The sequence below is a fragment of the Sapajus apella genome, unplaced genomic scaffold (assembly GCF_009761245.1).
Source record: "Sapajus apella isolate SASKATOON/1434 unplaced genomic scaffold, GSC_monkey_1.0 scaffold52, whole genome shotgun sequence".
NCBI lineage: Eukaryota > Metazoa > Chordata > Mammalia > Primates > Cebidae > Sapajus > Sapajus apella.
The window spans coordinates 11,260,825-11,287,417 of NW_022436992.1; the positions used below are offsets into that span (position 1 = coordinate 11,260,825).

Consider the following 26,593-nt stretch of genomic DNA (forward strand, 5'->3'; position numbering starts at 1 on the left):
GGCTGTGTCCTAGAGCTACACCCAGTCCCCAGAGCCCCCCTGACTGCTACACCCTCCCTGGGGTGAAGAGGAGGCAGCAGTGCTGGCCGGCCCCTGAGACCCCCTTCCCTGCCCCAGGACTGCCAGACCTTGTTTATTTGTTCAGGCTGATAAAGCAGGATTCCCTGGACTCGGGCTGGGAACGAGCAAAGTGCATTGTTCTGCCAGCATTTCTGGGATGGGTTTGGAGCTGCGGCCAGGGCTGGGAGTGGGAGATGGGGTGAGGGGTGGAAAGCATGGGAGTTAGCTTTCTCTGTTGCCTTCCTCTCCCTCTCTGGGTTTCCGAGTCTCAGCACCCCCAGAGGGTGGAGGGTAGTACAGGCACGTGTCCTGGCTCTTCACCTGCTCTGGAGCCTGACTTTGGGGACCTTCTGTAAAACCAACCATAATACGTTCACAGACCTCTATCAGGCCTTACTTTATGCAATGCATGCATCATCTCATTTAATCCTTACCACCTTGTGAGGTCAGTCCTGTTCCCGATATGACGAGCAAATGAGGCTCAGAAAGATTCTGTCCCTTGTCCAGAGTCTTACAGCTAGACAAAGCTAGAGCCAGGAGTTGAACCCAACCAACAAAAAGGTACGTGTGCTTAGCTTTATGCCAAATAGCTACATCTTCATCATCAGAGAGAGGAAAAGTGTTTGAGCCCAGTTCAAAATATTCTGGAGTGAAGATCCAGAGGGAGATCATTCATTTGTTCACTCATTGCCTCAATCAACAAACCCTTTTGAAGGCCTGTTATGGGCAGGACCTGTGCTAGGCTCTGCAGACACGGGCCTTCCACCCACAGTTCATAGGAAGACTGACCACTAAAGTGCCAGAGTGTGGGCAGTTATGGCCAGACGGGGTGCTATTAAGGCCCTATGAAGGGCAAGCTGTCCTTCCTGGTGTAGGGTAGAGGTGGGGCGGTCAGGGAAAACTCTTGGACGCAGTGAGGTTTAAAGTGAGATCAAAGTGGGTGATGTGTTAGGGTCCCCAGTCTCGGGTGACTGTCTTGTTCATGCTTTTCCTCCAGCCTCTGGAATAGGGATTTCCGTCCTTGGCACTATTGACATTGAGGGCAGGTAATTCTCTGTTGTGGGGGCATTGTGGGATACTGTGCGCTGTAGGCTGTTTAGCCACGTCCCCACCTCTGTCCCCGCAATGCTCCCACTCCCCCGAGGTGGAAAGCAGAAATGTCTCCAGAGATTGCCGACTGTCCCCTGAGGGATAAAACCATGGCTGGGTGAGAATCACTGGCCTGGAAGAGTGCTTGGCATATTTCAGGGAGCTCATTAAATACTTGTGTGGATGCATCGTGCCGTCCCACCTGCTATAGGATAGGGTTCGTCAGTGATATGGATGCCACGTGTAGATCCTGAAGAGCCACAGCGAGGAGAAAACCCGGAGCCACGGTTGCTGGGTTTTTAGCCCTTTAGGTGAACAGTGCATTATAGGAACATAGGGTCTGTTAGTATCTATCAGGTTGATTTCGTGAAGCTATTTCCAGGTTTCAAGACAGAACTCTGTTTAAGTATGCTGCAGTCTTTGGAGCTTTTTGCTCATGCAGCGTGAATATTGATGGAGCAGGATATTAAAAAAATCAGAGGCTCCATCTTTCACCCCATAAAAATCCCTGTGCAATTAGTGAGGAGCTAGTTGGCGATGAATCATTGACAAACGTGTCAAGTTTGTTCTGTGCCATGAGTATGTATTATGCCACTGTTGCCTGCCCAGCAGCACCCCAAGTCCTGAGGGAACAGAGAAAAAGATTTTTAAAAAATGAAAACCAGCCATGTTTGTGTCTTTCCAGCTGAGCACTGTGTCTTCCTGCATGTCCCCAGAGTCCCAAGCATGACATTATAATCTCACTCAAGCGAAAGTTCTCTGAAGCAGGAATCAAGTCATTCATTGTCGCACTACCTAAGTGCCCAGCAAAACCAGTGTTACTGAATGAATGAATGGAACATCAGAGCTGAAAAAACAAAATGCCTGTTCTCTCAGAGGGATTCCTGCTCAGGAGGGTGGAGGGCAGAGCTCTGTGGTGGTCATGGAAATTCACTGAGCTTCTATTCAGACTGACTGGCAGGCAGGCATGAGCTGAACCTGTTTCTTCCCCTGCAAAATGGGAATGTGGGTGTATCTCAGAGCAGATGAGCTGAGGGTGTGTGTGTGTGTGTGTGTGTGTGTAAATAGCAGGTGCGTAGAGCAGATCATAAGATCAGGGTAGAGGGCCCAGATACACCATAGACAGGCCACCTCCCATGCCTGCCAGGCTGGGTGCTGCGACCCTGCAGCCCTTCCTGACGCCTTCTCCCCTCAGGTGCCGTGCTACTCGTATGGGCAGAAGCTGTCCAAACTGGCCATCTTGAGGATCGCCTGTAACTACATCCTGTCCCTGGCGCGGCTGGCTGACCTTGACTACAGTGCCGACCACAGCAACCTCAGCTTCTCCGAGTGTGTGCAGCGCTGCACCCGCACCCTGCAGGCCGAGGGACGTGCCAAAAAGCGCAAGGTATGCGCCGGCCTTGTTGGGGTAGCCTCTGGGGAGCATGGGGGAGGCAGAGACAGGAACTTGGGGGTGCCCTGCATGTACCCAGAATTCTGAAGGGGCCAGAGAGATCAGCTCTTGGAGATTTGCTGGGAGTTACTTCAGCTTCAGGGGTCCTCAAATCCCTGGAATGATAGATGTGTCCCTACTCCTGATAACTGGCTGCTGGGTGACCTTGGACAATCACCCAGGGTCTCTGGGCCCAGGTTTGCTCCTCACTTAAATGAAGAGGACCATTGATCTCTAAAGCCCCTTCCTGACCTTAGGTGATCGGGTGCTGAATTCCCTGGTTGGCCCCCGATAAATGTCATAGCAGGACAAGATTCCCCTGAGCAGGGTGACAGCCCAGGAGAGTCCTTTGGCAGGTTTTGGGAGGGTGACTTGGCCTGTGGGTTATCTGAGGCTATGCATTAAGGAGGGTGATGGTCATTCATTCATTCAACCTGGAGAGATTGACGGAGCCCCAACCACGTGCCAAGCACACTGGGCAGAGGTATAAAGATGACAAACATATGGTCCCAGTCCCCATGCAGCTCACAAGATGGTCAGAGAGACCCTCCTATAAGTAGATGAGGGCAGGACCCCTGGGGAAGACCAGGTAGAAGGGAGACAGAGTCACCCTCCTGCCCACAGGAGTTTGAAATGGCATCTCAGTGTAAGTGGTGTTTGAGCTGGTGGGACCAGCAAGACAACCAGGTTACCAGGCAGATGAAAGAGGGAACAGCCTGTAAGAAGCCTGATGTGGTTGGGGAAATGTGTGCAGGAGGAAAGGTGTTGGGCGTAGATATAGGTCCCCAGATGGCCAAAGCTCCGGGCATTCCCAGCCAAGGGTCACTGCTGAGCAAGGCTTAGTGCAGCCCTCCGGATCTCCGTTCCCACATGGCTTGGGGGAGGGGAGCAACAGAGAGTGGGACCCAGTCTACGTCTGTGAGGCAAGATGCCTGGCCCGCCTAGAGGGCGAGGGTGAGGGCGGGACCCTGTCATCCTCCATCCATTCTTTACCCTGCCTCCTTCCTTCCTGGCCTGCCCCTCCCCCCATCCCTGATATTCCTCTCCAGACCCCTTTCAGTAGGCCCCTTGGTGGGTTCTCCGGGTTTCCCAGAGGTCGCCCACAGACTCCAGGCTCATGCCCGGGAGGGTCGTGGCACCTCCTCAGGGCTCCCCGCCGCCGCTGCCACGGTAACTGCACGTTGCATTCCTGGGAGTGCTTTAACTCGGACCAATTAGACAAAATCCTCATCAAGTGGGTGAGAGAGGAAGCGCCACTGGCGGCTCTGGGCGGCTTTCCTCTGGAAAGTGACACTGGTAAATTAGGGCGTGATTGATGGCTCCCGCAGTGCTCAGTGACAAAGGAGGTTTGTAAACTCTCGGTGAACTTCCCCTGGCATTCAGGCGGTCTGGAGGTGTGGATGGGCAGAGTGGGCAGGCGCCCCGTCTCCATCTCAGCCCCTCGCTGCCCTTCCCCCGCACCCTCCTCTTCACCCGGGGAAGGCAGAAGTGGTGTGGAGGCCCTTCCTTCCTGCCTTCCCAGGTTCCCTGATCGGAGCGGGGTCCTGGGGTGGGAGGAGGCTGGAAGCCTGGCTGGCGAGGAAAGAGGGACAAGTCGGGTGGAGAGGCCCGACAGAGCCAGCTGAGCTTCTGGCTCCCCCTGAAATCACCTCAAATCTAACACATCCTAGACACCCTCTGGGCCTGGTTCAGCCTCCCCATTGAGGAGAGTCGGGGTCTATACCTGAGCTATAGGTTGTGGTTAAGAGCATCGCACAGCCCTGGGTTCAAGTCCTGGCTCACCACCCGACAGGTGCGCCATCCTGCACCCTTTGCTTAGCCTCTTTCACCTCAGTTTTCTTGTTGATAAGTGGGGACAGTGGAAGTACTCACTCATGGGCCACTGTGAAGATGAGAGTCACTGCAGGAGAGTGAGGGTGGGGTCTGCATGGTTGCTGCCCTCAGGGCAATGAGACCTCAAAATGCTTGAGCTCTGAACCTGAGGCTCATCCCACCGGGTTGACTTGTGTGGTGAAATTGCCCTGGAGGGGGATTTTGGGGGTCAAGATGGAAGTTCCAGGGTAGGAATGTGTCTCTTTCCTCTCTACCCTCCCTCACTCCCTCCCTCCCTCACACCCGGCCTGGGCCTGAGGGCACTTCCTGCCTCCTGCCCTCGCCTTTCCCAGCTGGTGACCTCCTCCCCCAGCGGGACTCTGGGAGGTGGGGTCTGTATGTCTTTGCCCTAATGACCTTCATGGTCTCACAGACTCACATGATACTGATGGTGACACATTTCTCATATGAAACCACTCAGGAAGCCCTGGCTGGCCCTGCGTCTCCCCATGGGGGCCGGTGTTCCTAATTCCAGCCATTCCCCAACCAGCCCCTTCCATAGTTTTATCTGGACAACCAGGATTTGACCTGGCAGACTTTGCAAGTGTGGGCATCTCCAAGATTCCTCCCCAGCTTGGGACCCCTGGAGTGGCTGAAGCCCTTGAGCTCCCAGGTGCCCCTTTCAGGTGGGTCCCTGTGTCCCACCTCTGGGCACCGATGCTTTTGCTGCCATAATTGCTAGCTGTTACCCTCCCTCTGTCTGTCTGCCTGTCTGTCTCTCTGAGCAGTCTGGCTCATGCTGTCGCCCTCTTTCTATGCTCCGTTGGTGGGGATGTGTGGCCTCACACTGAAGCCCAGCATAGCTGGCCTTGGCTGGTCTTCTCAGCAGATGTCCTGCTCCAGGAGTGGACTCGTGTGGGCTGACACAGAGGGGGCCTGGAGCCCCGGAGCGGCCTTTCCCTGCCTCCTGGGGCCCCTTGTCCTTCCCTTTTGTCTGGGGGCTTGAGATGGCCTGAATGAGGAGCACATCTTTAGACATGTCCTGGCTTTTGAGTTGCATTTGGAACCACACCAGTTTTATTTTCTTCCTTTTGTGGTCTCCCAGCCTGGGCCTCTGAGGCCCCACCTCCATTTACAGATATTCTGTTTGAGGAACCAACCCCCAGGACAACTGAACCAACAAATTTTCTTTCCTCATGTGTGGGACTATTTCTATGAGAAGACTTGCGAAGGTCTAACAGCAGATTGCACCTGGTTAAGAGTTTTTGGGAAGAGGTGACTGACAGCACCGACTGCTCACAGCACTCAGTCCGGCCACACCACAGCCTGGCAGCCAGGCAGGGTCCAGGGGAAGCCCAGGAACTTACAGTAGGTGCTGGGAGGAAGAGCCCCTCTTCCCCACCCTCCACCCTCTTCAGCAGGTGTCCACCCCCCCATTGGACATGTGACCACTGCAGGGGTCCCCAAGCAAGAGATGGGAATCTCAAAGCACTCCTTGGTATTCCCATCCCCCTCCCCTCCCCACTTCTCCCTTCCCTTTTCCTTCCTACCCTCCCTCCCTCCCTCCCTCCCTTTTTATTCCTTCCTTCCTTCCTTCCTTCCTTCCTTCCTTCCTTCCTTCCTTCCCTCCCTCCCTCCTTCCTTCCATCCTTCCATCCATGAACAGCTATTAAGTACCCTCTATGTGCCAGGCACAGTGCAGGTACAAAATAATTTACCACCTTGTCACCACCATCAAGCAGCAACTGAACACTCCTTGGTCTAGAGGATTTGGGAACCAGGAGTGGTTAGGGTGAGAAAAAGGAAAAGCAAACCAAAGAACTTTTGCTCCTAACATAAGTCTCTAGCCATCAGTGGCCACCAGGAAGCTGTGGACTGTGGAGGGGACCCAGGAGGGCCGGGGATATTGCTCAGAGTCTTGCAGGGGCACAGGAGGGTGGGAGAGGGGTGAGAACTCGAGCCTTCCATCCACACCTGCTCTGCCTTGTCTGGGTCACAGGGTGGGTTCATGGGTTGGAGTCCCTACCACACAGGGAGGGTCTGGATTAGCACACAGTCCCTGGGCCACCACCCTGGGGCTTGCCTCTTGGCATCATCTTGGAGATGGCTCTGGGATAAGAGCGTGGGCCGTTTGTGTCTGAATGATGTCACGAGTGTGCAGTTTCTCTGTGGGGCCCTTCCACCTGACTTTAGGACACTGTCCCTCTTATGACCACTCGGGGCTGCTGGAGTCCCTTGCTGTTCCTCTCTGGAAAATGGGATGACCACCTCAGGGCTACTTGCTTCCCAGCCCTTTCTACCCAAAATGAGCCATGCTTGCCGTCCTGTGTGTCTGTGGCTGTGGAAGCCTGCCTGGTAACGGAGTTCCTGATGAGGTGCATGCTGGCCCACAGTCTCACAGTCGCCCTCCTGGAAACTCAGTTGCATGTTAACTGGGGTTTCAAGCCTTAGGACAGAGGAGCACCTGGTGATGGGCCAGTCAGGCAGGGCTGCAGGAGGCTGGGAGCAAAAGTGGGATCAAAGGCTGTGAGGCCGCGGGCAGATGCCTGCCCTAGCAGCTGCGATGGCCGTGGTCATTTGAACTGTCCCACGCAGGGACTGCTTCCTCAGAGCTAATGCGTCCAAAAGAGGCTGGTCAACCCTCCTTCAAGATGCCCACTTGGAAGTTTGAGCTCAGTGTCCTCTGAGGTCCCTCACACCCCAGTGAGCTGCCCTGTCACTCCAGGTGAGCGTTAATAAGGAGAGTTAGAGGGCTCTTGGCTCCCCCTCCGAGCCCAGGTTCATCCTTCCACCCATCTCAGCCCTTCTCGGCAGAAGGTGGGGGACCTGCATTCCTTGACCAGTGAATCTTCACCTTCTGGATCCCAGAGATCATGACTTCGAGGATTTGGAGCCCCATTTGGAAGCCCCAGTAGTAGTGCAGAGGCCCATGTCAGAGGCCACCCAGCAGAGAGAGGGGCAGGAGGCATGGAAGCACTCTGGGGAGTTCAGTTCTGACTCAGCTGCAGCCGGAGATAATGCACGTTAAGCACCTGGCTCCGGGCCATGTTTCCGCAGCTCCTGTTTTTAAAGCAGCAATTCCTGGGAGCTTCTGAGAAAGAGGAGGGGAAAGAGGAAGACGAGGAGGAGGCAGAACTGTTCTGCACCTGGGCCGGGTGGGCCATCCCAGAGCTACGGAATAGGAAAGCACTGATTGCGCACAAACCAGGGCATCCTCTTCTAATGATTTTAAGCCACCAAGTAGTATATTAGTAACCACAACAACAGCTACTCAAATTGACAGCATATTTTGAGCCCTGGCAATAAATGGGCAGTAAGTTACTGCCCTGAAGTTGCTCAAAGGCCCCGGTTTGGCATGGGAGATAAGACGAAGCACAATGTGCTGAGCTGAGGGCTGTGTCAGAGGCCTGGCCAGCAAGTGAGACCCCCAGGCCATGTGCCTGCAGCCGTGTGTGCCAGTGCCGGGAAGGCTGGGTCTCCAGGGCTGGGAAGTTTGCTCTTGGCCCTTTGGGTGATCTAAAACCAGAGGTGTCAATTGCACCTCGCCAGGCCAGTGTCATCCCCCTTTTCCTTGCTGCTTTCTGGGGATGGGAGGCAGGTCCTAGTATGGCCTGGCTCTTCTTTGGAAGAACATCTTGGTTGCAGACCCCTGTAGCTTTGGTGCCAGGGACAAGATGACAGGCATATGGGATTTTGTCGGGGGAAGGGGGTTTGGCGTAAGCTGAGGGTGTGTAGGAGGGACCCCATTCTGTTTGGACAGCTGAGCCCAGGCCTGGGACAGGATCGCCTGGCGCCAGCCCCGTCTGTGGACTGTGGGAGGTGGACTCTCCAGAGCCACACCCTGCCTGGATTCAGTCCCACCTGTGGCTCCAGGGTGCCCACCAAGGGGCACTATCCCAGCTTTGTTCCCACTTGCCATGTACATTGTCAGCCCTGCTGAGGCCTCGTCTCTACTGAAAAGTGAGGAGCTGTCTTAAATGATTTCTCAGGCCCTTGACAAGCCCACCTCAGCCGTCTTTCTGCTTTAATGATGTTAATTCTCTTCTGTGTTACTTCTACCTGTGTTACTTCTCTTCTGCCATCATGGACATGTCACAAAGATTTGAAAGTCGCTCCTAGAGACTACTGGGGCCCCAGTGCAGCTCGTCCAAGAATACTGGCAACACCTGATGTTCAGAGAATGGAGATTGTGTGCCAGGCATGTGCTTGGTGCTTCCTGGATATCACTTCTTGGGCTCCTCTCACCAACCCTGTAGGTGGGGAACCAGTGTTGCTCTGATGCGCAGATGATGAGTCTGGGGCTCTCTGAGCCTGAGGATTGCCGAGGTCACCTAACCACTGAGAGAGGTGCACCCCAGCTCCTACCGCTCCCTGTCCTGCCTCTCACATGGAGGTGGGGTTGGGGGAAGGTTGGTTGTCTCACATCTTCAATTCCCCACTGGCCCTGTTATTAAGTTAAATACCATCTGCTTTCAAAGCCCACGGAGGCCATCTATGCTGGGGAAAGGGGGGTGGGTGGGAAACCACCATCAAATTCCCAACTAGCCATAAAAATGGATGCAATTTATTTTTTCTGGCATTTCAATTACATAGACGTTTGTCGCCAGCTGTTTGTTCTAACACGGAGTGTTCTCTCAGCTGCCGTTTCTCTTCTCCCATTTGACACTGTTAGGCCACAAGTCTGGCAGGGCCTGGGCTGGAGGGGTCATTGGCTGGGGAGCCTCCCAGGTGAGCTGAGCTGGCTTTCCCAGAATGTGAATCATGCCTCTGATGTTCCCCGGGTGGTCCCAAGGCAGGCGAGGCGGGGGTGCTGCTTCCTCCCTCTTTTCACACTCTCTGCCCCTCTCCTCCTCCTCTCTCCTTTTCCAAATTGCTCCCCACCCTCAAAATGCGCTCCCAGGCCCCAGCCCTCTCCTCAACACACTGGGAATGAATGAAAACTCAAGTCTTTGAGTTGTGGGAAGTCCCCTCTGATGCCCTAACTGACCACCCTAGGGAATGCAGAGAACCCCCCGGAGCACCTCTGAGCCAGGATTCCCCTCTGGAAGCTCCTTGGAGGCTTAGTGGCCCTGGGGAAGCTGGAGAAGGGGTGTCTGTGTAGGGTGGGGGCTAACCTCAGTGAACGCTATAGTTCTTTGCTGTCATTGAAGGCACAGAAATGCACTCAGAAATGATGCCCCTCAGCAAAACTGTGAAGTAGGCAAAGTGCAGAGCTTTGGGGCCAGAGACCTAGGTTTGAGTCCTGGCACTGTCACTTCTCACTCTGTGACATCGGGCATGTTACTTGACCTCCCTGATCCCCAATCCTCTCATCTGTAAAGTGAGAGCACACAAATCTGCCTTGCTGCCTTGCTGAAAGGATTAAACAAGACCCCAGATGAGAAAGGGCTGGTGTGTTCTCAGTGAGTGCCAGAGAGGAAATCTCATGAATTTGTAGCTACATGGTAACAACTTAATTGGAACCCCAGGAAGGAACATCTCAGAAAAGGGCAGTGCCAGGGGTGGATGAATGACTGACCAGCCAAAAGGCAGATGGGGAAGGACCAACCGTTCTGAGTGAGAGATTCCTCCCTCTCTAGCACTTCAGCCCAAACCCCTGGTCCTGCAGCCTTAGCATGGGGTGCAGCCTGCAGCCCATCCAGAAGTCCTGATTTCAAAGCACATGGATTCATACCAAGAAACGTGCATAACATGTGGTTGTACAGTCATGCTAATCAGCAGTCCTGCAGACACCACCACCGAACACATCAACCATGTGGTGAGTGCCCATTGTGTGCTCTTATGGGCACCTCACTCACATTATCTCTACCCTGTGTTGTACCAACCCCAAAGTTGGGACCACTTTCCTCATTGCACAGATGGAAGACTGAGGTCAGGAGAAGGGTATAACTTGCCTGGGGCCACGTGGCCAGGAAGTGGCGGAGCTCAGTTTCCAACCTGTTTTCTCTTTAGTTCTGAGTTCTGAGGTCTTCAGTTCCTGAGGCCAGGCCTCTGCCTGAAGCTTGCACACTGCCTAGCATGGTGGCCTATGCCCAGGAGGCCCCCAGCAAGTGCAGGGTACTGTGCCTCGCCCAGAGCAACAGCTCTTATGTAAGCAGCCTGGCTACAGTGCATGGAGGCTCCACTTAGCTGCAGGGAGCCAAGAGCCTGCTGGTGGTGGCCCTGGGGGTGGTGAGGGGTGGGGGTGGGCAGGGAGGTATCATCAGCTCGGAGCACCCCTAGCTCTGCGTCGCTGGCGAGCCCTGACACCAGGTTAAGTCGCCTGGCGGCCTCTGGCTGCAGCTGGGAACGCGCCTGGTTCCCATTCGGGTGCTGTGGTTTTGATTAGCTGTTCTGCGAGGCGGGCCTGCTGGTGAGTCCATGGGAGCTCCACTGGAACAGAGGGTCCCCCGCCCGGCCGCCATGGCCCCCCCTCCTGGCAGCCCCAGACTCCAGATGTTCCGAGCACTCGCTGGGAAGGCCTGCTGGCGCCACGGAGGGCAGAGGGCAGGGAAAGCACGCGAGCTGGAAGCCCAAGCACTCAGTCACCGCAGGCCTTGGCAGCCCGCCCGGCCTTCTGCTGGCACATTCCCCAGCTCTCCCCTGGCCATCTGTTCCCAAAAAACCCTTTCAGAGCCTCATCATCACTCAGGATACAACAGCGCGAGCAGCTGGTTTGGAGGCAGCAGGGAAAACCGTGCAAAAGGTTCTTTGTGAGAGAGGAAATTCGCTTATGAATAACAGGACTGGACGCCGTAAAAGTTGGAGGCTGGAATTCTTGTTTCTCAGGCGCCGCTGTTTGCTCTTGACTTTTTATCTCTGGTTTTTATTTTGTCCCCGTTTTCTTTTAATGTTGTTTCTTCCTCTTCTCACATCAGCTGTGACTTTCCTTCCTCCTCCGTGGGCCTGACGGCCACCTCATCGGTACTCCTGGACACTGCTGCACTTTTCCTTCTAAGGGCTGTTGTCACTGGGGAAGGTTGGAAGTGACTGTTTTCCTAAGAAAACAGCTGGAGGGGACATGGGAGCAAGAAGGTGCCTGGGAGGGCACGTCAGTGTTGAGGCTCAAAACAGGCAGCACCGTGGCAGAGTCACTGTGCCGTCACCCCAAATAAACCCCAGGCATGCAGATGCCAACAATGTCTGCTCAGAGGGAGGGTGTGAGAGACCAGACACCATGCAGAGACCCCCATCAGCTCATTAGAGAGCTTCTCAGAGATGCTCTGGTAGGACAGTCACATTCATAAATACCCCAGTGCCCAGGCCCTGCGGCTGACTGCAGCATGACATGAAGCCTTTTTTAAGAATTGCCTGCTGCTGCCAAAGCCTTCTGGGAGATGTCTGCTTGGAACCTGGGCAGCTCCTGAGAGCAGTCTCTGGGTGGCCTGTCAGGGGCTGTGGGGTCCTGGGGCAGGGCCTGTAGTTGGAAGGCCAGCCCTGGGGAGGAAAGGGCAAGGCTGGGCTGCTTTTCCACACCCCCTGGACCTGGAGGGAGGAGCTGAGTTGGGCAGAGGGAGGGGCTGCCATGTGTCAGATGGTGGTGATGGATGGGGGAGACGCAGGTCAGGGGCAGGTACTGGGAAAGGAAAGGTACCCCTTTCCTTTCTCAGTTCATTGCACCCATTTTCCAAGGGCTGCCTCCCCAGATCCAGACCCAGAAGCCCTGGCAGCCCCTCATCTCAGCAGTGGAAAAAGCCCATTGTCGAGGGTGCGGTGGGTGGCGGGCTTTGCAAAAGCCTCACATCTGGGGCTTTGGGGGCATTTTGCCTTTCATCTTTACTCAGGCTGCTGCCCCTCATTCCTCTTGCCTTCCTCTCGGCTTTCCTCCCACTTCCAGTTAGAGAGATGGCAGCTCTGGCAGGACCAAATTTTGACATTTATGGCAGTTTTATGGCCGTCCATCTCACCATCTGAAGGGCTCAGCGCAGGCCCACGGATTCTCTCTCCTGGAGGGACTTCTGGGGGCAGGTATCTGATCTGGATGCTGGAGCTGGTCCCTACTCTGCCCTTGCGGGCTGTGTGGCCAGGTGCTCAAGTGTTTTAACCTTAGGACCCTCAGCTCCTGGGTCTGTTCATGGATCAGTGGCACAAAGGACATCACATTGTTTGGCAAAATCTGCCCTTCCTCCCGTGTCTCCTGCCCAAGAAGTTGGTCTTCATGAGGCCAAAGGCAAGGAGGACCTGAGGAGAGAAGAGGAACCACTGTCCCCAGCCCCTGATGATGATGTGGAGTCAGCCTAGTGACCAGAGATTGCTTTTGAACTCTGTGGCTGCCAGAGGACAAGAGGAAGAGGACAGGGCTGCCCTGCTCACTGCTCAGCCTTGAGCCCTGCACCTGGCACAGTGTGAGGCCTCGGACAGAGGGTGCTAGCAGGTAGAAAGGGCACTCCATCCTTAAACAGGCCATGCCGTTTCCACCTGCCCAGCAGACCAGAAAACAGTTTCCATAGGAAACAATAAACCTTCCCTGTGCTCCCAGGATAAGTGCTTCTAGAGGGCAAAGTTGGGAGCCATTCTCTCCTTTAAGACCTTGCCACCTCTGCCCAGGATTCACAGCCACTGGGGCCTATCTCAGCTGCCCCGGCTGCCAGTCCCCTCAGAGCCCCTCCCAGCAGTTCTGCTGAAAGTGGGTGGGGCTGCCTTGCTCCAACCCCTGCTCTGCTCCCCGAAAGCCTAGGAGCCTCCCTAGAGGCCAGGGGATGAGGCCAGACTCAACAGGATACCTGATGGGCCCCCCAAGTGACCTGGCCCTGGCCAGTCACTCTCTATGTCCCAATTTACACCCCAGCAGCACAGAACTCCTTGCCCAAAGGGGCTATTTTTGGCCTCTGTGCTCATGCTGTCCCTTCTGCCAGGAATGTCCTTCTCCGCTGTCTGTCTGGCTAACTCCTGCTCATTCTGGAAGGCTCAGCTCCTCCTGAAAGCCCTCCCTGACCCCTACCCCAGCTTCCTCCTCAGGGCCTCGTTGCACAGGGATGCGCATGGTCTAATTCAGGAGAGCATCATGTGATATGCTTTTAGCGTAATGACTTAAAATGTTATACAATACAAAACTCTATTATGTGAGATATTGGATTTTATGTGATTACATTGCATTATATTTGTAGGCGGTACGCTGTGTGACATAAGGTGCAATGTGATATTAATCCCATGGCACTATGTTACACAGTGTTGGATTAGTGCCTGTGTCTCTAGCTAGACTGTGAGCCCCTTTCTTTTTGTGTCCTGTCTCCTGACACGTACTAGGGCCCCCAAATAATGAACACCATTCCTTCCACTAAAATCCACACTGCTAGGGCGGACTGTCCCTATGCTGAAGGCAAGGACTCTAGGGAAGGATTAACCAGGGGCATTAGAGACAACTAGGGAAATGTCCCTGGGCTGTCCTGTGCCCCAGCTGGGCTTATAGCCTTGTTCCCTTGAATCTGCAAGGAAAGCATTGTGTTTCAATAACAGAAACCCCTCAAGCAGCAGCTTAAACTAACGGGGGCTGGCATTTTTCATAGTTCAGAAGTCAGCTGCTCCCTGGAATCCAAGAGTCCAGGCTTCTTTTGATCTTTGCCTCATGGCTGCAGAGTGGTTGCCACAGCACCAAGCTTTTCATCCTCAAACTGCATCTACAGTCAGGGTAGGAGGCCAAGCCAGGAAGAGTGTTTCTCCTTACCCGGGCAGTCAGTCTTGCCCAGACAGCCTCTCCCTTCCCCCAAAGGAAGATGCTCCCCTCGAACCCAAGAAAAACATCGAGGTCTGTCATCTGGGAGGGCAGCAGAGAAAACAGCCATGTCACTCATGCCTGCAGGGTTGGTCCTGATTTGTGACAAGGTGGTCTTCTTCTCAGGGGAGCTAACCAGTGCCATTACCTTAACCACGATCTCAGAGCCCCACTTCTTTGAGTTTGCCCAGTCCTCACCACAGCCCCACAAAGTGGGTGTCACTAGCCCATTTTCAGTTGACAGTGCCGAGGTTCACAGAACTGAAATGACCTGACTAGGCACCCAGTGACCTCATTCCTGTTCACAGCACTTTCCAGTTTGCAGAGCCTTCTCACACCCATGACTTTCTTGAATCCTGGAACAAGCTCCTGGGGTCCACATTATTAAATATGGGAGTGAGATGAGGTGAAGTCACCCAGGCTCAAGCAGCTGGGCAGGGCTGGGCAGGGCTTGGACAGGCTGAATCCAGGCCACCGCTGTCCTCTGTCCTCTCAAAGGGAAGGGTGTGAGCTTCAGGGGTTGCCAGCAGTGTGGGACCTGGGGCTGGGGGCTCGGATCTGAGTCGCAGCCCAACCACTCAGGAGCTCTGTAACCTCAGGCACTTGCCTTCCACAAGCTTCAATTTCCTCATCAAATGTGGATGAAACCAGGTGAGGAGTGTTTGAGGAAATTAGAGCTGTCAAAGCATTTTTTCCAACTGAAGGCACAGCAGTCAGAGAGGGTCAGCGGAGGCCACTGCTTGTCTGTCAGGAAGGTGGGCAGAAGGACCTAAGTGTCCCCTCCTCACCCGGTGACCTAGAGAACGTGCATGCATGCACACACGCAGGTCCATAGGCACCGTCTGTTGGGGTCAGGTGGAGGGCCCCCCGCATGGTGGCCTGATTTCCCATGCACATGGGAAGGGGGTACCCCCTGGAAGGCGGCTGGTGGTCTTCAAGGGTTTCCAAACTGCCCTCCCCACACCGAGCCCTGGAACCATTAAAGATGGCCCCTCTGTGGCAGGGCAGGGTGGGGCAGAGCCAGGCAGCTGGGCACGTGGAGAGCAGCTCTGGGAGTGAGCTGTGCGGAGCCCACCTGGAATCTGGGGAGCTATGACCGGCATTGCTGAGAGCCACCCCTCCCCGTCCCAGCAGCTGCGCCTCCTGCCTCGCTTTCCTGCCAGCCCTGTTCCTACCACCGCATATACGTGAGTCCCTGCCACCACGGCCCACCCACCCCCTCCACACGCGCACACAGGGACTCTTCACGGGTTCAGTCTTTTTAGGTACATGAGTTTTGAAAGATGAGTAAAGCCTGAAGGGCCCTGCCCTGCACATCTACTTCAGAACAAATCTTCCTGAGTGTTTACTCTGTGTCAGATGCTATTCAGCGCTGGAGGCATTTGGGAGAATCAAACAGGCCCCGCCCTGTGGAACTCAGAGCTCAACTACAAAAAGGCTACGCATAAAAATTGAGAGGAGGCCCCTGGGACGGTCTTTGGAGCCCACTACACTTAGTCTGCATACAGTTCTTTCGAGCTTGACTCTCAGGCCCCTCAGATCTGAACCTCAGAACAAAAACAGCCTGTGACGGCAGGGACTGGGGGATCAGGTTCTGGAGCAGGTACAGACATAGCCCCCAGAATGAGCCAGTGGCCTCATCAGTAAGAAGAAACAGACGCACAATAAAGAACAAGGTAAGAGGCTCAGAAGGACAGAGAGGCTGGGGGCCCCCTTAGTGTCAGGGCAGAGAGCTGGCAGCCTCAGGGACCTTGGAATTGTATGTGCACTGATGTTCATGGGCTTGACCTTGAGTTGTCCAGAGGAAGCTAAAGTACATCCAGTAACGTCGGGCTGAAAATGCAGGGAAGTGCATCAGTTATTGGGAAAGGGCCCATCCACGCTGTTTTGGCACAGAAAACATGTGGCTTCCTTTCTCCAGGGAAGTCTGCTTCTGTGCAGGAGCCTGTCTCCTAGGATGGCGGAGGTGGGAGGGCTGGGCTTCTCGTCTGTTTTGTTCACTGTGGGATCCCCAGAGCCTCCAGTGGAGCCTGGCGTGGCCTAAATGCTTGGTAAACATTTGCTGGATGAATGGAGCAATGGAAGCATGAGGCAAGGAGGTGTTTTCAGTTGTTTTCCACAAATATCGAATGGGCAGCTCTTCTGTGCCCGTACAGAGGGAGGCCCTGGGGATGCGAAGAGGAGACCAAGTTCCTTCCTTGAGTTGGTGGTGGGTAAATGGGGTGGCTGGGGACTCTTCCTACCCCACCCCCATGGAGCCTATGTGCTCCAACACCGAGTGCCTGGCTTTGCAGCCATTGTGTTCTTTAATCTTCCTGACAAGCTCATGCAGAAGATACTACTATTACCATTTTATAAGTAAAGAAACGGAGCACAGAGAGGTTAAACATCTTGTTCAAGGCCATACAGCTGGTAGAATGGGGAAGTCAGGATTCAAACAGAGGCAGTCTGGTGCCATAGCTGGCACATTTAACCACCGTGCTGGATTGTTTGCCAGTGGATGTGCACATGTACACACGTGTGTGTGTGTGTGTGTGTGTGTGTGTTTGTGTGTGTGTGAGAGTAAAGACCTCTGATCAAAGATGTCCTCACCCCCACCTGGATCCCTTGGTGGTGCCTGCATCTAGCTAGGGGAGAGGCTTAGAGACAATGGAAGAGGCTAGGGGAAGTGTTCCTCTTCTTAAAACTGCATCTGCATGGAACACACACTGTTTTTGCTGAAATTGTTGGATTATTTGGGCTTCCCAAAGGGCTCATGGCCTCTCCAAGCCATGGGTGGCCCAGTGGTCCTGAAATATCCACAGCTGAGCTCCCTCCTGGGGCTCTCCCGGAGAAGCACTATGGTCTCTGCGAAGGCTTGCTGGCCAGCGCTTTTGTGTGACTTGGCTTGTCTGGTTGGTGCCCATCAATCCCTGCTGTCACTTTGCGGTAAGGACTGGGGAGAGGAGGCTCTGTGAGAGGCAGCAGGGTGATGGGAGCAGTTCCCAGTCCAGGAGGAGGCAGGCCTGATGGGGACCCTCCACCATGGTCGGGGCACGTGAACTTGCATGTCGTGTTGGGGTGTCTGTGTGAGGATCGTAAGTCAGGCCCACAGGGCAGGTGAAGAGCAAGGTTTTCCTTGCATGGCTGGGCCATCAGTCTGCCCATCGGTCTGCTCTCCTCCAGCCAGGTGGCTGCCCCCTCCAGCCTGGGTGCCTCCTTCAGCCTGGGTGCCCCTTCCAGCCTGGGTACCTCCTCCAGCCTGGGTGCCCCTTCCAGCCTGAGTATCTCTTCCAGTCTTGGTGCCCCTCCAGCCTGGGTGCCCCCTCCAGCCTGGGTACCTCTTCCAGCCTGAGTGCCTCCTCTGGCTGTGCAGTGTGGCCATGGGCCCTTTGAGCTGCTGGCGTCTGAAAGAACAGCGAAGCCAAGTGCAATGCCCAGACAGCTTCGCAGGACAGAGGCAGATGGGAAGCCGCAGCAGCTGCCTGAAGCTTTGCCTAGCCAGCTCGACCCTCACAGTGCCCCACGCTGGGGGTGAGCTGGAGTGGGGGACCAGAAAGACAGATAGACTGATGGACATGGAGAGACAAACAAAGAAGAGGCCAAGGAAGAGTTGGCAGAGACACACAGGCAGAGCACAAAGAAGGAAACAGCTTGGCAGCCCGAGAGAGTGGCCCGCAGCCCGAGAAGGCGTCGGCACGGCATGGCTGCCCCTGCAGGCCCAGCGGGCTCCTCTGAGCTGGGGCCCTGGCCCTGGGGGCGTTGAGCTTCCCACTGCCAGCCACCTCCCCTTAGACTCCAGAAGACGAAGGCCAAGATGTTCTTAGAACCAGGGAGGTGACAGCTGGGCGGATGGCTTGGGGACCTGCCATTCCTGTTTGCCAGTGAGGAAACTGAGGTCTGTAGGGGTTCAGGGTCTACCTTGCTCTGCTGCATCCTAGCAGAGTGGCCTAGGGCAAGTGAGGTCACCACTCAGGCCTTCATTTTCTCATCTGCAACATGGGCGCAGCTGCAGGCACCTCTCAGGAACTGCAAAAGACAGCGCATGCAAATGAGTGTGGCACAGTGCCTGGCAAGTGGCCACCCTCTGTAAATGGTGGCGCTGGGCACTGACGCACTTGCTTCTGTTCCCAGGCCCTGGGAGGATGGGGAACTGGTGGTGGAGGTGTAGCTTAGGGGACTGTGGCAATCACACCGACAACCATTCGTGGCGCAAGAGGATGTAGGAGGAGTTGGGATAAAGAGCTTCGGGAGTTCACAGGAGGCATCTGTTGTCCCCAGCTTGCAGTGGGCGTGGGGCTGATGGGGATAAGAGGCTGGACATGAGCAGGCCCTGATTGTCCCTGACTAGGGAGGCAGCAAGGACTCAACTGACAATCCACCGCCCCAGCCCTGCACGTGTGGAACCTACATTCTAATGGGTGGAAGTAACTCCAAGTAAGGCCCTGCAGCACTGTGGCGTGCATGATAGGTGCTCAATAAATGCTAGCCTAGAATACCTGGGACCCAGCACCACCTCTAGCATCTCAGCACAGGAAGGGCTCCCCCAGGCTACCTGCTCTCATCCTCAATATTGTCTGATGCAACAATTGTTTCTTACTGATAGGAAAGTTCTGCACGGCCTTGACTGACTCTGAGGTTTGAACACGTATGTTGGCCTCAGTGAAGGGGGAGTTGGACCGCTAGTTCTACCTTGCTCCTGACCTGGGGAGCTGGGGCCTGTGGGGCAGCTGTCTGCCCAGCACAGCTGAGGCCTGTGCCAGTCCCCTCCTCTCTGATGAGCAGCCTTGAGAAATATAGAAAGGACTGGGTGGAATCCACAGTAGTGGCCGGGAACTGTGGTCCTCAGCTTTCCCCTAGAATTAGAATGTAAGCTGCTCCAGGGCAGGGCCTCTAACTCCAGTGCCTGGCACAGAGCTAGCCCTTATTAGGAAGTAATACATCTTTGCTGAATAAATGACTTTTTCCTCCCCATTCTTGGCCCCTGGGCCAACTGTCCTGGCTCACTAAAGGGTCTGGCCATAACTGAACTCTTAGACACCCAGGACCTTGAAGGGCCCTCCCAGCCTGGACACAGCACTATCCTCAATTCATGCCATGTTCCCGCCCCTGGCAAATAGCAGCCAACTACAACTGCTCATAAATTTCCTGCCTGTCACCCATGGCGCCCAGGCCAGGCGGGCAGGAGGTGCTGGGGGCTGACTGGCCCATACCTGCGTCTGGGTCCCTGGGGAGCATGGAGGCCAGAAGCCCAAGCCTTGTGCCTGTGTCCAGAATAACCTCTGCAAAGCCTAGCCCTTGGAGAAGATGTGAAAACAGATTTTTCAAACGCAAGGATGTCTAGGCTTGAGCGTTAAAGAAACCACCAACGCAGCTTATGGTGTGGCTTGTACAGTGTAATTCCACTTTTCATAAAATACTGTATTTGAGTATGCATACGCATGGGAATAGCATATAGGACAGCAGTCACCCAATGTTATGAGTGGTTTGCTCTCAGTGGAGAGATTAAGGTCACTGAAGTGATTTTCTTTCTGTTCACTTTTCTGTACTTTCTTTCTTTCCCTTTTTTCTGAGGCAGAGCATTTTAGGGGGCTGAGGCAGGTGGACCACTTGAGGTCAGGAGTTCAAGACCAGCCTGGCCACCATGGTGAAACCCCATCTGTACTAAAAATGCAAAAATTAACCAAGTGTGATTACACATGCTTGTAATCCCAGCTACTTGGGAGGCTGAGAGTCAAGAGTCGCTTGAACCTAGGAGGTGAAGTTTACTCGTGAGCCAAGATCACGCCACTGCACTCCAGCCTGGGCAACAGAGCAAGACTCTGATAATAAATAAATAAATAAATAAATAAATAAATAAATAAATAAAGGCGAGGAAACTGACCAGGCGTGGTGGCTCACATCTCTAATTCTAGCACTTCAGGAGGCTGAGGCGGGAAGGATCACTTGAGCCCCGAAGTTTCAGACCAGCCTGGGCAACAAAGTGAGACTTTGTTGATAGAAGATAAAAAAAAACTAACCAGGTGTGGTGGCACGAGCCTGTGGTCCCCAGCATACAGGAAGCTGATTGGGGAGAATCACCTGAGCAGTGAGCCTTGTTTACACCACTGCATTCCAACCTGGGCAACAGAGCAAGACCCTGTCTCAAAAAAAAAAAAAAAAAAAAAATGAGGAAACTGAGGCTTGGAGAGTTTAAGCATCCTGCTCAGGGACCCCCAGCTGACTTTAGGGCCAAGATGAGCCCCAGTAAAAATCAAGAGCAGCATTCAGAGGCAAACATGAAACCCCCCTTCCAGCCCACATACTGGTGTACTTAAAAGTGAAAGGCAAACTATCCTTTTAGTTTCAAAATAACATTTGAACTCTGACTGCCCTTTTTAGGAAAGACAAATTTTAAAAAAAGGCAGAATTCAACCCTGTTGGAGGCTTTTCCCCTTCTGCATGTAGAAGGCTGTATCCAAATTGCTTAAATACAAAAAAAAAAAAAAGTGTATAATTTGAAATAGTGGAAAATGGTTAAGTAGGTAAAGTGAACAAGGCAGATAAAATTGTTTTTTTAAATGCTCCAAAGTGGTGAGAATTACCCTGCAGTGCACAGAAGTGATCAGGAGAGGAGAACAGTGCATTTAGAGACAGAGACAAGCTTAGTAAGCCCAGGAAGTATAATTAGAAAAATTTTTTTAAAGTGGAAATGAACAAAAGCATAAAGGATGCTAAATTTTTCCAGGGTTTCATAACAATTATCACAACTTCCCCTAAAGTATAGATAGACATATTTACAAAAATGCTCAATGTTACATTTAAAACAGGAGAAATATCTTGCAATATATAAAAGCCACAGTGAGTAAAATACCTGTGACAGGAAGTAGCTATGATTGAGTCAACCAGTATTTATTTGTTGTTGTCATTTTGAAACGGAGTCTCACTCTGACACCCAGGTTGGAGTGCAGTGGCATCTCAACTCATTGCAACCTCTGCCTCCTGAGTTCAAGAGCTCCTCCTACCTCAGCCTCCCAAGTAGCTGGGATTACAAATATGCACCACCATACCAAGCTAATTTTTGTATTTTTAGTAGAGATGGGGTTTTGCCATGTTGGCCAGGCTGGTCTCGAACTCCTGACCTCAAGAGATTTTCCCACCTCAGCCTTCCAAAGTGCTGGAATTATAGGTGTAAGCCACCATGCCTGGCCCAATATTTATTGAGATACTGCTGTGTGTTAGACACTGTTCTGGGCATTGGAGCCACAACAGCAAACAAAACAGGCCACATCCCTGCCCTTGTGGAGCTGACATTCTGACCACCACCAAGCAGACAGATAAAAAGATGCTTTCTGCCTGTGATGAATGGTCCCACTTGGCCATCTGATCAAATCACCTCGCTCTGACTTAGCATGTTGGACCAGCTAAGAGGGACCTGTGAGACTATCTCATCTAGTCATTCTCAGGGTTAATTTTAGCAGCAGAACCTGTTGTTTAAAGGACATCTTCTGTGGTGGCAGGGGCTCTGAGGACAGTGAGCCAGGGAGTAAGCTGGACCTACAGCCTTGGCTGGCAGCAGAAACACAAAAAACCACAAAGGGCCAGAGCTAGGGGGAATGTAAGCTCTCGCACTGTGACCCTCACACGGGACACAGGATGTTGCCAGGCGTTCCAATGAAAAGGGGTTCTGTGGTGTGGTGGTCATAGTGGGGATGCTTGCTGTTCTCCATATTTGCAATTATACACCCCCACATGCACGCTCCTACACACAAAGCCCCTTATGAAGAGGTATCATTGGTATATCTCAGCCATAGCTGATTGGTCCAGGGGAAGGAATCGGACCTAGGCTGGACCAATGGGCATCCTCCGCTGGGTGTTGGGAATTGGCGTGCTGGGAGACCAGGCTAGTCAGTACCCAGGGAGGAAGGCAGATACCTGCAAGTGGCTGCTATTAGCAGGCATCTAGAGGGCAGCCACAGACTGCCCTTTGCTGTCTTTCCTGATACCTTTCCCCTGGTCTCTGTGAAATGCCCTTTTGTAGCTTTAAATGACCTTCCCTTTCCTGGAGGGTTGAAGTGAGTTTCTGCCCATCACCATGCAGTAGCAATTACATGGTCAAATCAGTTGGGGAGGCTGGCTGCAGTGACTCGTGCCTATAACTTTTGGGAGGCCAAGGCAGGGGGATTACGTCCCGGAGTTCAAGATCAGCCTGGGCAACATAGTGAGACCTTGTCTCTATAAAAAAATTAGCTGGGCATGGTGGTGCATGCCTGTAGTCCCAGCTCCTTGGGAGGCTGAGGCAGGAAGATCACTTGAGCCCAGAAGGTCAAGGCTGCAGTGAGCCGGGATCACACCACTGCACTCAGCCTAAGTGATAAAGTGAGACCCTGTTTCAAAAAAAGAAAAAGAGTCAGCTGGGAAACTGGGTCATTAAAGCCACACACATTTCTTCACTGCAGGACTTTTCAGAGCCTTTGTGCTAATATACATAAGTGACTTTCCAAGCTGGGGCCAAGGTATGTGGTGTTTCCCAAACTCATGAATACCTCACATAGCTGGGGTTCCACAGAACATGTTTTGGGCAATGCTAATCTACCTCTCTCCCCTCACTGTACAAGTGAGGAAATTAAAGCACAGAGTGGGAGAGTGAACTACCCAAGGTCACACGGCTGCTTAATTGCAGAGAAAGTCCTGGCACCTGAGGCCTCCCAGTGTTCTTCCCATTATATCTCTGTGAACATAAGACTTCCTAGGATGGATGATGTATGTGGATTCCTGGCAGAAGTAGTGGTGGTCCAGTGTAGACACCAGGAAAAGGCTGGGGTCATGAATTGAAGGTCAGACCTTGGTGAGAGAAACCCCTGTCTCCTTTAATCTTCGATGGCAGCCATGGCTTCAGCAGGGACTGATAACCAATAGAGGGCTTGGGACTGGCCCCAGGCTGCCCCAACTGCTTTTACAGCATGCCCAGGAGGACGGCTCCAGCCAATCCAGCCTCCGCTCCTTCCTTAGGCCACGAGCAGACTGAACAGAGAAAAACTTTTTCTGCCCATGGCAGGGCTGGCCCAGGCAGCCCGCTCCGGGATGACGTAGGCTGTAAATCACCCCATGGACCACAGACTCAGTGCCATCCCCACGGGTTTCCTTTCCGCTTCTTAATCCTCCTCCTCAGACTCTGTAACACAAAGCAGATTCCTGCTGGGGCCAGCCATGCACAGTGGGCTTGGAGAATGTGAGCCTGGGATTTACCACATCAAGATGCTCCCGCCTCTCACTTTTCCTTTTCTTCCTCCTGAACCGCTATTAGCTGGAGAGCACTCCCTCCCTCTGGCCCGGCTCCCTCGCCCTCCTTGGACCCCACTTCAGCCTTGCCCCAGCCTTGTGTCTTGGCCGGCAGCCCCAGCCCACAGGGCTCACCAGGGCCTGTGGTTAGCAGGCCCTCCAACGTCGTGGTTTGGCTCCATCCCGGCTCCCCAAGCCTCCGTCTCAGCGAAAGCAACCTCTGTGGCAGGATGAACACTGCCGATCTGGATTCAAATCCTGGCGCTGGCAACTTCTAGCACCTCCTTCTCGGAGCCTGGGATTGCTCACTCGTGAGACGGGGGAATGAGAATGCTCCCTGGCAGGTCGGAGGTGCCTGACAGATGTTTGCTTTAAAAATAACTACTTATTAATAGCTGTTGGTTGAGGGTTGGAGCACGAATCAAAAGGGTGTTTGGAGGAGTGTGCTGTACCAGGGTCAGGGATTTTGTTATTTTTCATTCTGGGTGGATCTGGAGGTCTCACAGAGTCTCCCCACCAGCTCTTAACTCCCCAGAGACTAAAACTCCCAGCCCACATGACCTTTCCCCCTCTCCCAGCCCTTCCTGGTAGCCAGTTACACCCTCTGCTCAGAGCACCAAGTTCAGCTGCCGGAATGAGGATTGCACAGATCAGAGTTTCAGGGAACTTAAACTGTCTAACCCAGCAGTTTTCCAACTGTGCTCCTTAGCACCCCGATTCTCACACATGTCCCAGGCTCTCTGTTGGGAGGAATGCAACAGGTCTCTGGGTCCCCTCCCTCTGTGTCCGCTGATTCTGCTGCACCAAATCGACTGAACCATGTTTTCTGTGTTAGCGCTTCATGTACTTCATTCTCCTGCTTAAAAGGAGCTTGAAAATCATTGATCTGCTGCAGCCATGTCATTTTACATCTGAGGACACTGATGCCTAGCGAAGTCAAGTGACTAGTCTTGGGTCACCCAGCTGGCAGGTGAATGTGCTACCACTAGAGTGGGCCTTGTGACTCCCAGGGCAGTGCAAGGAAGCCACAGATGGCCATTCCAGTGGGGCTGAGCCTACAGAGGAGCCCACCACCCCAGAGTGGGGATGGGCCTGACACTGAGACCCCTTAGAAGGGTGGCCCTGTGGATTGTGGTGTCAGTCCCAGGTGTTCCCGAGCTTCCAGCGGCCCGGCTCCCGATACCCACTGTGGTCCTCTTCTTTCCCCAGACCAACCGCAACACAGGGGCTCTGAAATGCAGCACTGAGGAGGAGGCGGGAGTGTGGGCTCTGGAGGCAGCCAGGCCTGGTTTGAATCCTGGCTCTTCCACTTATCAAACCCTTCAAGGTAGAGGCCCCTGCCAGGAGGATTCAATGAGGGGACATTCTGCAAGCGTCTGGAAATAGGAACTAGGTGGAGTAAGGGCAGCTTTCTAATGGCTGCTCATGTCTTTCAGGAGTGACTGGCTACAGGCGAGACCGAGACCACCGCTGTGGGCCCTCCTACCCATCAGGCCTGAGGACAAGGTGAGCTTGACAGTCCAGCCTGGTGGTGTTCTCCAAGATGCCGCCAGACGCCCAGCCCACAGCCTCTCAGAGTAGACCTGGAGCACGCCTGCCTCCCTCTCTCCTCTGCCCCCACCTAGCCACTCCGAGGCTGCTTCGCACCTTGCCCTCTGCCTGGTGGGGAGGGGAGAGGTCAGCCCCCTACTCACTGAGAGCCCAAGGCCCACTGTCCAGCTGCGGAAGCTCATTGCCAAAGATTCGACAGAGACACCGAAGGAAATGGGGTGACGAAGCCCCATAGTGAAAAGCCACACCGTTGCTCTGTGACTTTTGCTCCTCCTGTTGTCTGAGTCCCATCTCAAGCCAAAGACTAGTCAGCGGTTCTGCTAGGAACTCCTGGAAGGGATGGGCATTTGGTGAACTCCCGGGACACTCTCTCCACAGGGCCTTGCTCTGGCTGAGTGCAAGACAAGCCTTGGGGGCTGAGAGAGGGAGGCTGGGGTGCCTGAGCAGGGCCGGGAGTGGGGCCTGAGATCCCTGCCTGCTCTCTGCCCTTCATTGGCTGCCCAGGCCGCTGGCCCCAGTTGCCAGTGTCCCCTGGGTTCAGGCTCCTTGAGCCCTGAGCATCACCAGAAGGGAGTAAGTGGGGAGAGAAGCAATATTACCGGCTCCCCTACGCCAGGGCTTGTCCCAGGGCAGGTACCTACGGGTCTCTGCTCCTCCAACCAGCCTCTCCTCACTGTGACCACCCCGATGGGGGCCCATCCTAGGCAGCCAGCACCATGGGCGGCTCCTGCTATGGACAGAAAGAGCGTTTCTCTCTTGTTCAGCCTGCCCGTGGCCTGAGGACGGAGTGGGGGCTGGGCTAGCTGGAGCCGTCCTGCTGGGCAAGGTGGCTCCCCACTTGGAGGCTGGCGGTCTGTCTGTTACAGGGTGTGCAGGGGCAGAGGAGGAAGGGACCAGGGGACTGGGCCAGTATGTGGGGGACAGTGGGCGTGTTCAAAGCCAACGCCCGCTCCTTCCTTGTGCTCAAAAGGCCAAAGCTGTTCACGTCTGTGCTCAACCATCTGCTTCAAATTGAAGTAAAAGCCCCAAAATGTCAAGAAAATACTTGTGTGGAGTGGACTCTGTGGGTGACCAGGACTTTGGCCGGTCATCGGCTGGGGTGTGTGAGGGAGGGGGTTGGTCTCTACCTCCAGGTTGAGAGCCTTTCAGGAGCAGACACTGTACAGGTGAGAGTGTGTGTGTCTGTGTGAGTGTGTGTGCGTGTCTGTGTGGAAGTGGGTAGAGGGCGGCTCCCGCAGTAGTCTCAGCCTGGACTAGTGACCAGGAGGTCTGGTCAGAAACACATGAGGAGCCCTCTCTGTCAGCATTGCACTTAATCTGTACCATGGATTTATGAGATGAAGGCCCCTATTATTCACCCCATTTCACGGATGTGGAAACCGAGGCCTCAAGGAGACAGGGCCAGTTGGTGACAGAGCTAGTTGTTGAGTCAGGATGGCCTCACTCCAAGTCCTGTGCTCTCAAACCCTTTCTAGCAGCCCCCCCAGTCCCAGCCCAAAGTCTCTGTGTGGCCTTGTCACATGGCTTCACCTCATTGGGCCTAAGATAGGCACAATAAAGGCCCATTGGGACCGGGAGAAGGGGTGATCAGAAATAGGAGAGCACTGTCAAGGCAGAAGGGACAGGGCTGCCCAAGAAAAGGGGGAAAGGAGGGGACTGGAGACTGCAGCCATGCAGGACACAGTTTGTCCCTTGGTTTCACCTGTGTCACTTTCTCG

General features: G+C 54.1%; 1 protein-coding gene across 9 annotated transcripts in view; it reads left to right on the plus strand.

Moving 5' to 3' along the window:
- ATOH8 (atonal bHLH transcription factor 8) overlaps positions 1 to 26,593 on the plus strand; it is a 64,845-nt gene that overhangs the window by 8,528 nt on the left and 29,724 nt on the right. For 4 of the 9 annotated variants that reach the window (XR_004258305.1, XR_004258306.1, XR_004258304.1 and 1 more), the window contains exons 2-3: positions 2,345 to 2,536; positions 24,761 to 24,830. Coding sequence is in view for 4 of the 9 variants with exons in the window: in XM_032243566.1 (XP_032099457.1) it covers positions 2,345 to 2,536; positions 18,415 to 18,504 (282 nt within the window). In the remaining 5 variants the exon portion in view is untranslated. Of the gene's footprint in view, positions 1 to 2,344; positions 2,537 to 18,414; positions 19,648 to 24,760; positions 25,920 to 26,593 lie in introns of those variants that run through there. The other 5 variants (XM_032243565.1, XM_032243568.1, XM_032243566.1 and 2 more) reach the window with 4 other exon arrangements.